The sequence below is a fragment of the Papio anubis genome, chromosome 4 (genome assembly GCF_008728515.1).
Source record: "Papio anubis isolate 15944 chromosome 4, Panubis1.0, whole genome shotgun sequence".
NCBI classification, from domain to species: domain Eukaryota; kingdom Metazoa; phylum Chordata; class Mammalia; order Primates; family Cercopithecidae; genus Papio; species Papio anubis.
Window position 1 is genome coordinate 142381048 of NC_044979.1, and position 12854 is coordinate 142393901.

General features: G+C 46.4%; 1 protein-coding gene and 1 non-coding gene across 5 annotated transcripts in view; one reads left to right on the forward strand and one right to left on the reverse strand.

Annotated features, from left to right (window-relative positions):
• The window catches only part of EIF2AK1 (eukaryotic translation initiation factor 2 alpha kinase 1), a 41128-nt gene extending 30643 nt beyond the window's left edge, over window positions 1–10485 (reverse strand). For all 4 annotated transcript variants that reach the window (XM_031665612.1, XM_031665611.1, XM_031665610.1 and 1 more), the window contains exons 1-2: window positions 10226–10485; window positions 4532–4690 (exon numbers count right to left, since the gene is read on the reverse strand). In XM_031665612.1, the coding sequence (XP_031521472.1) occupies window positions 4532–4690; window positions 10226–10343 (277 nt within the window). In that variant the 5' untranslated portion in view covers window positions 10344–10485. The remainder of the gene's footprint in view (window positions 1–4531; window positions 4691–10225) is intronic.
• On the forward strand, window positions 8793–8896 carry LOC116274742. The gene has a single exon (XR_004183522.1). It is a non-coding gene; the product is annotated as a U6 spliceosomal RNA (small nuclear RNA).
• Window positions 10486–12854: the final 2369 nt, after the last annotated feature.

Sequence of the window (12854 nt, forward strand, 5' to 3'; positions counted from 1 at the left end):
TAGCCAGACGTGGTGGCGGGCACCTGTACTCCCAGCTACTCAGCAGGCTCAGGCAAGAGAATGGCATGAACACAGAAGGCGGAGGTTGCAGTGAGCCGAGATCACGCCACTGCACTCCAGCCTGGGCGACAGAGAGAGACTCCGTCACAAAAAAAAAAAAAAAGTTCTCTTAAAATTAAAGTAGGGTCGGGCGCCGTGGCTCAAGCCCGTAATCCCAGCACTTTGGGAGGCCGAGACGGGCGATCAATGCAGGTCAGAGACCAGACCATCTCATAACACGGTGAAACCCCGCCTCTATTAAATACAAAAAAACTAGCCGGGCATGCAGGTGGCGGCTTCGTAGTCCCAGCTACTGGAGGCTGAGGCAGGAGAATGCGAACTCCGGGAGGCTGTTTCTGCAGTGAGCTGAGATCCGCCACTGCACTCCAGCCTGGTGATGAGCCGGTGACTCCGGCCTCAAAAAAAAAAAAAAAAAAAAAATTAGTAATCAGTAAATTTTACTAATAAATCAGTAAAATTCACAGGATTGCTTTAATTATGTGCAAGATTGCTGCATTATCCTAATCTGCTTCTCTATTTGCTGAGACTAATACAATAATCCCCAGGTACCAACGCCTCAGAACCTAAGGAACACACTTCCTGTTTACCCCACCTCCCACCACATATGCCAATTGCTTAACGGTGTATTATTTGCTTTGGTTCAAGAAACAGTGGCATACAATGTACAGATATTTACCATTTTTCATGTCCCCAGCTTTGAAAGCCAACAAAATGATAATGTATCTTTTTGTTTTGTTTTGTTCTGAGATGGAGTCTCACTCTGCTCTTCAGGCTGGAAGTGCAATGGTGGAATCTTGGCTCACTGCAACTTTTCTTACCTCTGGGGTTCCTCATGCAATTCTCCTGCCTCAGTTCCCTGTGGTAGCTGGGATTATAGGCCACCACCACCAGCCACTTTGTATTTTAGTAGAGACGGGTTTTCACCACATTGGCCAGGCTGGTCTTGGAACCTGATTCCAGATTCACTTGCCTCCCAGTGCTGGGATTTGCAGAAGTGAGCCACTGTGCCCAGCCAAATGATAATGGCCTTAACTAAAACCTAGGTTTTTTTCTTTTTTTTTTTGGAGACGGAGTCTCGCCTGTCACCCAGGCTGGAGTGCAGGCCAGATCTCAGCTCACTCTGCAAGCTCCGCCTGTTCACTCCCATTCTTCCCGCTCAGCCTCCCGAGTAGCTGGGACTACAGGCTCACCACACGCCTCGCTAAGTTTTTGTTTTTTTTTTTTTTAGTAGAGACTGCTCACCTGTGTTAGGCCAGGATGGTCTCCCCGCCTCCCAAAGTGCTGGGATTACAGGCTTGACACCGCACCGCCAAACCGCATTCAGTTTTAAGACCACATAAAAGTGTAAGTTTGAGACTGTTTTGGTAAAAAAAAAAAAAAAGAACCTCAGAATCTCTGGCTGAAACTATTCTTTTTTTTTTTTTTTTCTCTAGAGGCGGACTCTTACTATGTCACCCAGGCTGGAGCGCACTGGCTACTCACAGGCATGATCAAAGCACACTGAAGGCTGGGCTACTTGAGAGACTGAGGCTTGAACCGGGAGGCGGAGTTTGCAGTGAGCCGAGATTGCGCACTGCACTCCAGCCTGGGCGACAGAGGGAGACTCCGTCTCAAAAAAAAAAAAAAAAAAAAAAAAAAAAAAAAAAAGGCACACTGAAACCTTGAACTCCTAGGCTCGAGTGCTCCTCTCACCTCAGCCTCCCGGGTAGCTGGGATTACAGGCACATGCCACCATGCCCAACTTGTGACCAGAACTATTAAAGAAGCCACAATGGTCTCAGTCAATAAACTGAACCATGAACATCATTATCTATGATTCTACTCACTTTTGTGCTCAAGTTTCTCATATAAGTACCCTACAGCAGGTATAAAAATAAACATTTTCAACCACACAATGTGCAGTTGGTTCCAGTTCTCTGGTCGAGAATTGGTTCACAATGAGTTTTATGTGATTTTCTTTTACCTGCTCACCAGCTACACCATAACAGAGCTTCAAAAATTGTATGAATTAGTTGGGCGTGCTGGTTCAGGCCTCTAATTCTAGCACTTTGGGAGGAAGGGGTGGGTGGATCACCTGAGGTCAAAAGTTCGAGACCAGCCTGGCCAACATGGTGAAACCCGTCTCTACTAAAAATACGAAAAATTAGCCAGGCGTAGTGAGGCTAGAGACTGAGGCAGGAGAATCGCTTGAACCCAGGAGGCAGAGGTTACAGTGAGCGGAGATGGCGCCATTGCACACTCCAGCCCAGACAAAAGCAAAACTTCATCTTAAAAAAAAAAAAAGGGGCCAGGTGGTGGCTCACACCTGTAATCCCAGCACTTTGGGAGGCCGAGGCAGGCAGATCATCAGGTCAGGAGTTCGAGACCAGCCTGAACAACATGGTGAAACCCTATCTCTATTAAAAAAACAAAAATTACCCTGACTTGGTGACACGCGCCTGTAATCCCAGCTATTTGGGAGGCTGAGGCAGGAGAATCGCTTGAACCTGGGAGGTGGAGGTTGCAGTGAGCAGAGATCGCACCAATGCACTCCAGCCTGGGTGACAGAGTAAGACTCCATTTCGAGGAAAAAAAAAAAAAAACTTGTGCATTATCATAGTATAGATACAAAAGAACTATCTTTCATTTATCCAATTTTATGCAATTATGGGATCCACAGTTAATACATTCATAAGGAATTACTCAAAGGAAAATGTAAGCTGAATTGAAGTGGGGAAACCATTAATATTTATTTCCTCCAGTTTTTGTATACCAGCTGCTTTCCAGACTCCCGGCATTAAACAACATACTTTATTTTGTATTTTTAATTTTTGTGAGTACATAGTAGGTGTATATATTTATGGGGGTACATGAGATATTTTGATACAGGCATGTAATGTGTAATAATTACATCAGGATAAATGGGGTATCCATCATCTAAAGCATTTATCCCTTCTTTGTGTTACAAACAATCCAATTATACTCTTCATTATTTTTATTTTTTGAGACAGTCTCGCTCTGTCACCAGGCTGGAGTGCAATGGCATGATCTCGGCTCACTGCAACCTCCGCCTCCCAGGTTCAAGCGATTTTCCAGCCTCAGCCTCCTGAATAGCTGGGATTACAGGTGCCCACCACCACGCCCAGCTAATTTTTGTATTTTTAGTAGAGACAAGGTTACACCTTGGTGGCCAGGATGGTCTCGATTTCTTGACCTCATGATCCACCCGCCTCAGTCTCCCAAAGTGCTGGGATTATAGGTATGAGCCACCATGCCTGGCCCATTCTTTTTTCTTTTTTTTTTGAGATGGAGTTTTGCTCTTGTTGCCCAGGCTGGAGTGCAGTGGCATGATCTCAGCTCACTGCAACCTCCACCTCCTGGGTTCAAACAATTCTCCTGCCTCAGCCTCCCAAATACCTGAGATTACAGCTGTGTGCCATGATGTCTGGCTACTGGCTACTTTTGCATTTTTTTTTTTATTTTTGAGACGGAGTCTCACTCTGTCACCCAGGCTGGAGTGCAGTGGCGTGATCTCCGCTCACTGCAAGCTCTGCCGCCTCCCAGATTAACGCCATTCTCCTGCCTCAGCCTCCTTAGAAGCTAGGACTACAGGCGCCTGCCACCATGCCTGGCTAATTTTTCTTTGTATTTTCAGTAGAGACGGGGTTTCACCGTGCTCACCAAGATGGTCTCGATCTCCTGACCTCGTGATCTGTCTACCTTGGCCTCCCAAAGTGCTGGGATTACAGCCATGAGCAACCTGGCCTGGCCTACTTTTGCATTTTTTTAGTGAGACGGGCTTTCACCATGTTGGTCAGGCTGGTCTCAAACTCCTGACTTCAAGTGATCCCACTGCCTTGGCCTCCCAAAGTGGTGGGATTACAGGCATGAGCCACTGCGCCTGGCCGTCTTTTTGTTATTTTTAAATGTACAATAAATTATTGCTGACTGTAGTCACCCTGTTGTGCTACCAAATACTAGATTCGATTTATTCTAACTATATTTTTATACCCATTAACCATCCTCCACTATCCTCCCAGCCTCTGATAACCATCATTCTACTCTATCTCCATTAATTAAAAACTGTTTTAATTTTTACCTCCCACAAGTAAGTGAGAACAGCAACACAGTATTTTTACAAGCTTCATTTATTTATTTATTTATTTTTGAGACAGAGTCTCACTGTGTTGCCCAGACGGGAGTGCAGTGGTACTGTGTTGGCTCATTGCAATCTTCACCTCCCCCATTCAAGTGATTCTCTTGCCTCAGCCTCCCAAGTAGCTGGAGTTACAGGCACCTGCCACAACACCTGGCTAACTTCCATATTTTGAGTAGAGAGGGGGTTTCGCCATGTTGGCCAGGCTGATCTCGATCTCCTGACCTCAGGTGATCCACCCACCTCGGCCTCCCAAAGTTCTAGGATAACAGGCATGAACCACAGATCCCAGCCTTTACAAGCTTTATTAAGCAAGATTAATTTATTCTTACTTACACTTAAACACCTGTCTTGAACGAAGTGGGTTTGGTTCATGCACATGGCTCAAGTGCTCCAACAAAGAAACAAGCAAGAGTTGGTTTGCAACTGCAAAAGGGAAGGTTGGCTGTTGTAGGGGTTCTTTTAACACCTGGAGTTCTGCAGGAACATCAGATTCTAAAAATTAAAAAGGAAAATATTTTTAAGTTAATGGTAAACCTGTCTCAAAATGACAAAACAGTATTCTAATTAATGAAACACAAACTAAATGTAAGCAGATAAAAACCGAAAGAATAGTTATGCTGAGTTGGGTTAATCAAGAAAGGCTTTCTGGAAGTGAGTTTGGAATTGAATCCTGGAAGCTGGAGGATCAGCAGAAAGATGCCATGAGACAGAGGAGAAACAGTTTTCTGATGTGTCCAACAGTAGAAATAAATCAATACGCAAGGAAGTGGGACTAGAATGGATTCCTTCCTTTGAGAAGACAGCCAAGACCCAGGCATAAAGAAATTAGTTAGGCAGAAGACGGTCAGGCACAGTGGTTCACGCCTATAATCCCAGCACTTTGGGAGGCCAAGGCCGGTGGATCACCTGAAGTCAGGAGTTTGAGACCAGGCTGACCAACATGGTAAAACTCGGTCTCTACTAAAAATACAAAATTAGCCAGGTGTGGTGGCGGGTGCCTGTAATCCCAGCTGCTAGGGAGGCTGAGGCAGGAAAATCTCTTGAACCTGGGAGACAGAGGTTGTGGTGAGCCCAGATCGCACCATTGCATTACAGCCTGGGCAACAAGAGTTTAACTCCATCTCAAAAAAAAAAAAAAAAAAAAAAGAAGTTGGGCAGATGAGAGAGGGAAAGATAGGAAAAATAGAAACTGTTCTTGTTGAGCAGTGCTACTTATGTACATGCACAATCTCCTTCAGTGCTCAAAAAATAATATAATGTAAGTGTTCGTGTTCATTCCCATTTTACAGATGAAAACACTGATCTCAGAGCGGCTGAGGAACCAGTGAACCAGGCAGATCAGACTGACTCCCAACCCCATCCTCTTTGCGCCGTATGAGACCATACAGACAGACGAGTTGGCACTAAGGCTGAAGGTCGTAAGTTCTCACTTACTGCTTAAGACATTACTAAACAGGTTTAAAAAAACTAGTTGGATCGAGACCATCCTGGCTAACACGGTGAAACCCCGTCTCTACTAAAAAATACAAAAAACTAGCCGGGCGTGGTGGCGGGCGCCTGTGGTCCCAGCTACTCCGGAGGCTGAGGCAGGAGAATGGCGTAAACCCGGGAGGCGGAGCTTGCAGTGAGCTGAGATCCGGCCACTGCACTCCAGCCTGGGCGACAGAGCCAGACTCAGTCTCAAAAAAAAAAAAAAAAACAAAAAAAACAACAAAAAAAAACTAGTTGGGCGCAGTAGCACATGCCTGTAATTCCAGCACTTTCAGAGGCTGAGGCAGGCAGATCACCTAAGGTTAGGAGTTCGAGACCAGCCTGGGCAACATGAAGAAACCCTGTCTCTACGAAAAATACAAAATTAGCCAGGCGTGGTGGCACATGCCTGTAATCCCAGCTACTCAGGAGGCTGAGGCAGGAGAATCACTTGAACCCGGGAGGCGGGTGGAGGTTGGGGTGAGTTGAGATCGTGCCATTGCACTCCAGCCTGGGCAACAAAGTGAAACTCTGTCTCAAAAAAAAAAAAAAAAACCAGCCAGGTGTGGTGGCTCACATCTGTAATTCCAGTACTTAGAGAGACCGAGGCAAGCGGATCACCTGAGGTCAGGAGCTTGGGGCCAGCCTCGCCAACATGGTGAAACCCCGTCTCTACTAAAAATACAAAAATTAGCTGGGCGTGATGGTGTGCACCTGTGATCCCAGCTACTCAGGAGGCTGAGGCAGGAGAATCGCTTGAACCCAGGAGGCGGAGGTTGCAGTGAGCAGAGACTGCACCACTGCACTCCAACCTGGGTGGCAGAGCCAAACTCCATTTCATTCTACAAATAAACAAATAAATTGCCAAAAATGTTAAAGTTACATTTAGGTTTTGAATTTTCTGACTCTGCCATTAGCCGGCAGAGTGACTTCTTCAAATCATGCAGACTGCCTGCCAGAAATTATTTACCTATTCATTTTTACATCAAGTGAAAAACGATCAGGTGAATTCTAGTGTTCTAAAATTAAAAATAAATACATGCAAAAATAAAAAGGAAAAAAATGGGCCAGGCGCGGTGGCTCAAGCCTGTAATCCCAGCACTTTGGGAGGCCGAGACAGGTGGATCACTAGGTCAGGAGATCGAGACCATCATGGCTAACACGGTGAAACCCCATCTCTACTAAAAAATACAAAAAAACTAGCCGGGCGAGGTGGCGGGTGCCTGTAGTCCCAGCTACTTGGGAGGCTGAGGCAGGAGAATGGTGTAAACCCGGGAGGCGGAGCTTGCAGTGAGCTGAGATCTGGCCACTGCACTCCAGCCTGGGCGACAGAGCGAGACTCCGTCTCAAAAAAAAAAAAAAAAAAAGAAATGGGCCCGGTGCGGGGGCTCACACCTGTAATCCCAGCACTTTGAGAGGGCAAGGCATGAGGACTGCTTGAGCCCAGGAGTTCAAAACCAGCCTGGGTAACATACTGAGACCCTGTCCCTACAAAGAAAAACTACAAAAAATTCGCTGGGCATGGTAGCACGCACCTGTAGATCCAGCTACTCAGGAGGCTGAGGCAGGAAGATAGCTTGAGCCTGAGAAAACAAGGGTGCATTAAGCTGTGATTATACCACTGCACTGGGTGACACAGCGAGATTCTGCCTCTAAAATAAGTTTAAAAACATAAACTGTGGGCTGGACGCAGCGGCTCACACCTGTAATCCCAGCAATTTGGGAGGCTGAGGCAGGCGGATCACGAGGTCAGGAGTTCAAGACCAGCCTGGCCAACACAGTGAAACCCCGTCTCTACTAAAAACTACAAAAAATTAGCCAGGAGTGGTGGCGGGCGCCTGTAATCCCAGCTACTCAGGAGGCTGAGGCAGGAGAGTGGCTTGAACCCAGGAGGTGGAGGTTGCAGTGAGCCAAGATCAAGCCATTGCACTCCAGCCCGGGCAATGGTGTAAGACTCAGTCTCAAAAAAAAAAAAAAAAAAAGGGCAGGCACGGTGGCTCACGCCTGTAATCCTGGCACTTTGGGACGTCAAGGCAGGTGAATCACAAGGTGAGGAGTTCAAGACCGGCCTGGCCAAGATGGTGAAACTCCGTCTCTACTAAAAATACAAAAAATTAACTGGGTGTGGTGACAGGCATCTGTAATTCCAGCTACTCTGGGGGCTGAGGCAGAGAACTGCTTAAACCTGGAAGGGCAGAGGTTTCAGTGAGGCGAGATCGCGCCATTGCACTCCAGCCTGGGCGACACAGTGAGACTTCATCTCAAAAAAAAAAACAAAAAAAAACCAAAAAACATAAACTCTGTCTGGACATTCTGGGCCTCTTTGGAAGAAAAGGCCATATGTCAACACAACAGTATTATCGGTAACCCAGGAAAAGAAAAATTTTAAAAGCTTATCTAAGATCACTCCCTTCAAGAATAATCTTTAGTGTGCAGAAACCCTTATCACAATGTTACAGAAAAGACACTTGCATGTTTACAGCTGGGACTTTTCCCATGACATAACACTTTCTATATTATTGGGCTATAATATACCACCTTATATGTGGGAGAAAAGTTGTTTGTCCATTAAAAAATAGTTTTTAAAATTTTCTTCTGTTAATAGCCTACTGGAATTACTACCACCCTCTGCTTTTGTTTCTCTTTATGGTCAAAAATTATAGGCTTGGCTGGGCACAGTGGCTCACGCCTATCCTAGCACTTTGGGAGGCTGAGGCAGGAGGATCCGCTGAGCCCAGGAGTTTGAGACCAGACTGGGCAACAAAAGAAGACCCCATCTTTTTTTTTTTTTTAAGACGGAGTCTCACTCTGTCACCCAGGCTGCAGTGCAATGGCACGATCTCAGCTCACTGCAATCTCCCAGACGACCCCATCTCTTTAAGAAAAAAAAAAAAAAAATTACAGGTAGTATTAAGGATAAAAATGCAACAACATTTCCATGTATTTATTCCATCTGAATCAAAACCATTTCAACTCAGTTTGCATCTTTATTTTTTCTCATATGCTTTCTCTTACAGAAACAATTTGTACCTTTAACTCAATTGCAACACTTTTTTTTTTGTTTCATGCTTCAAATCAATGTGTATTCTCTGCAGTCATTCTGTTGGAATTACCATATAGTTAAAAACTTCAGCAGCACATATACTAAAAACTGGAATGACACAGAGAAGATTAACACAGCTTCCGCACAAGAATGAAACACAAATTCCTGAAGCATTCCATATAAAAGAGAAAAAAAAAATCCCTGAATCAATGTATTCTTTTTTTTTTTTTTTTTGAGACGGAGTTTCCTCTGTCTCCCAGGCTGGAGTGCAGTGGTGCGATCTCGGCTCACTACAACCACCGCCTCCTGGGTTCAAGCAAGCGATTCTCCTGCCTTAGCCTCAAAAGTACCTGGGATTACAGGCGCCCGCTACCACGCCCAGCTAATTTTTATATTTTTAGTAGAGAGGGGGTTGACCAGGCTGGTGTTGAACTCCTGACCTCGGGTGATCCGCCCACCTCAGGCTCCCAAAGTGCTGGGATTACAGGCGTGACCCCACTCGGCCAATGTATTCATTCTTAATAGCACAATTTAATTTTTAATATTGCTAAAACACCTGGCAGCAACTAAAGACTGTATTTCACTTTCATCAAAATAGTGGACACTTTTACCTAGAGTCAATGTTAAGCATCTCTTACTCTATGCTAAGTAACTTAGCTACCCCATATCTCCTAGTAATCAAAGGCCTCAAGAAAACTTGGGGGCTGAGAGTGGGGGCTCACATCTATAATCCCAGCACTTTGGGAGGCCGAGGCGGGAGCATCGCTTGAGGCCAGGCTTTCGAGACCAGCCTGGGGAACACAGCAAGACCCCATCTCTGCAAAAAAAAAAAAATTTTTAAATTAGTCGGGCATGGTGGTGTGCACCTGTGGTCCCAGCTACTCGGGAGGCTGAAGCTGGAGGATCACTTGAGCCCAGGAGTTGGAGGCTGCAATGAGCTATGATTGTGCCACTGCACTCCAGCCTGGGTGACAGAGCAAGACTGTCTCCAAAAAAAAAATTGGGGCCTTTTTATTCTTTAAACCAAAGACGTTTATTTATTTCCACGCTGCCTCACTATGAGAAATCTTTAGTTCTCCTTCCAATTAAGCAAAAGACAAGAAAAGTTACAAATTACAACTCTTAACCCAAACTATTCAGCTTACAGTTTGCAAATTCTCGCTGCAACGAAAGAAGATCGTTCTCAACCAATGACAAAACCCAGGGCTTGGGGGCAGGACGGTGACCTCAGGGATGCCCCCAGCCGTCCGAGGGCCTCAGTCCCCAGAGAGGAAACCAAGGAACAGAAATGTAAACAAAGGAGCGAGAAGCAGACGTCCTTTTCAAACAATATTTACCTTACCCCGACGGCCCGCCCGCCGCCCCCCAGCACTGCGCGGCTGGTCCCCCGGTTCAACCCTGGAGGCAGCCGAATTCACCCGGGTCTTCAGGCAAACCTCAGGGCTACCTATACCGCCCGCAAACGCAGGTGGACAGAGAGAGCAGAGCGGCGACACCGCAATCCGATCCCTCACCGTCATATTTGAGGTCTGAGCTCTCGGCGGGAAAGTCGATGGCCGGCGGCGCAGCCACAGCCCCCTCCCCGTCGCCCTCCTCTTCGCGCTTGCGGACCCCAGAGTTGCCCCCCTGCATCGCCGAGCGCGCGCGGGCCGCAGCCCAGCCCGCCGGCCAGCCAAGCACTACCACACTCGGCTGCTGCACCTAGAGCCGTCCGACCCGGAAGTAGCCCCTCACCAGGCGGAAGACCAGCCCCAGCCACGCGCACACCTTAACTAGGGGGCGGGGCCTGTAACAGACTCCGCCCTTTTCGGATTGGAAGAGTTGGGCGGGTCCGGCGCGGGCGCACCCCCTGCGCATGCGGTCTAGTGGGCTCATCTGCCGGAGGCGGGGTTTAAGGGGCGCCCAGGTGAAGCCTGGCCTAGCTTCCAGCTACCCCAGAAGGGTTTAGCCCTCACGTCTCACGCCCAGACTCGAGTGTCAGTGTAAGAATCAGGTGTCTGCAGAGACTAATCGAAATATATTTACCTTTTGCGGGTACAGCAATGACTTTGGTCATTTGTTTTCCAGGAAAAAAATTTTAAAAAGCGTTTTCAAAACCTGTCTCAATGAGACCTGAACCTATTTTGGTCAACCGTTATGCCACAAAGAAACGGGAGATGCCAACTGCATTCCAAAATGCAAAGTGATTGAACCTAACAGAATTTCCTCTTCGAATTTACAACTGAAATGTTTTCCTTAAAAAAAAAAAACTTTTAGGTTCAGGGGGTACATGTGCAGGTTAGTTTTCCAAACTAAAACACCCCGCCCTGGCCACACTCCATCCACTGTGGTATGAAACCCTCAGATTCAAAAATCCACGCTAAGCCGGGCGCGGTGGCTCACACCTGTAATCCCAGCACTTCGACAGACCAAGGTGGGCAGATCACCTGAGGTCAAGAATCCGAGACCAGCCTGGCCAATATGGTGAAACCCCCGTCTCTACTAAAAATACAAAAATTAGCTGGGCGTGGTGGCACGTGCAGGTAGTCTCAGCTATTCAAGAGGCTGAGACAGAAGAATTGGTTGAACCCTGGGGACAGAGGTTGCAGTGAGCAGACATCAGGCCACTGCACACTGCACTCCAGCCTGGGTGACAGAGCAAGACTCCATCTCGAAAAAAAAGGAAAAAATTATCCTTAATTTTCATGGATCAGCTACAGTTGAAATAAAAATCTTTCAGATTTTGGACCTCAACCACAGCACGATGTGTAAAAGTGGTATTGTTTAAGAATTCTGTTTGAACTTGTTTTCCATAGACAGTCATACTTGGATGCACTCAGCCTGGTAGAGGCAATTAAAGGTGTAGTTCTCTTAAACAGCAACTCAAAGTACTGTAAAGATAGATAAAGAAAATAAAGAAAGAAAAATACAAAATAAAGGTGTAGTCCTCCAGATAGATAAGATTCCAAACATTAGAGTTGGGCCAGGCGCGATGGTTCACCTCCGTAATCCTAGCACTTTGGGAGGCCGCGGCAGGTGGATCATCTGAGATCAGGAGTTCGAAACCAGCCTGGCCAACATGGTAAAACCCCCGTCTCTACTCAAAACACAAAAAATTAGCCAGGCGTGGTGGTGCATGCCTGTAATCCCAGTTACTTGGGAGGCTGAGACAGGAGAATCGCTTGAATCCAGGAGGCAGAGCTTGCAGTGAGCTGAGATCCAGCCACTGCACTCCAGCCTGGGCAACAAAGCAAGACTCAGTCTCAAAATAAAAGAGATTAGAGATGTTCCTTCCCGTGCCTTGCTGATGTTCCAGAAAAGCATGCCCCTTCTGAAGAGTGTTTTGTCTATATGTATTCACAGCTTTAAAAATACAAATACTGGCCGGGCGCAGTGGCTCAAGCCTGTAATCCCAGCACTTTGGGAGGCCGAGACGGGCAGATCACGAGGTCAGGAGATCAAGACCATCCTGGCTAACACGGTGAAACCCCCGTCTCTACTAAAAATACAAAAAATTAGCCAGGCGTGGTGGGCGCCTGTAGTCCCAGCTACTCGGGAGGCTGAGGCAGGAGAATGGCGTGAACCCGGGAAGTGGAGCTAGCAGTGAGCCGAGATTGCACCACTGTCCTCTAGCCTGGGTGACAGAGTGAGACTCCATCTCAAAAATAAATAAATAAAATAAAAATAAAAATAAAAATACTTTTTTTCTTCCACAATTCAACTGTCAGAAATTTATCCTAAGGAAAAAGTTAAAAACAAGCAAGAATACATAGTTCAAAAGCTAATGATCGAAACAATGCTTATAACTGCCAAAACTAGAAGACAAGATAATTGGCTCAATTAACGACGAACATTCATACAATGGCACACTTTACTTGCATTAAAAATGTTAGCATGGGCCAGGCACGGTGGCTCACACCTATAATTCCAGCACTTTGGGAGGCTGATGCAGGAGGATTGCTTGAGGCCAGGAGTTCAAGACCAGCCTGGACAATTTAGTGAGACCTCTTCTCTATAATTTAAAACGAATAATAGTAACGTTGATATGCAATATCTGGTTCTCACCATTTTCCACCATCACTGGAAATGCCCAGTGTTACTGAAGGCATAGAGAAAAAAAGCAACATACTCTATATAGCTGCTCTCAAACCCCTGACCTCATGA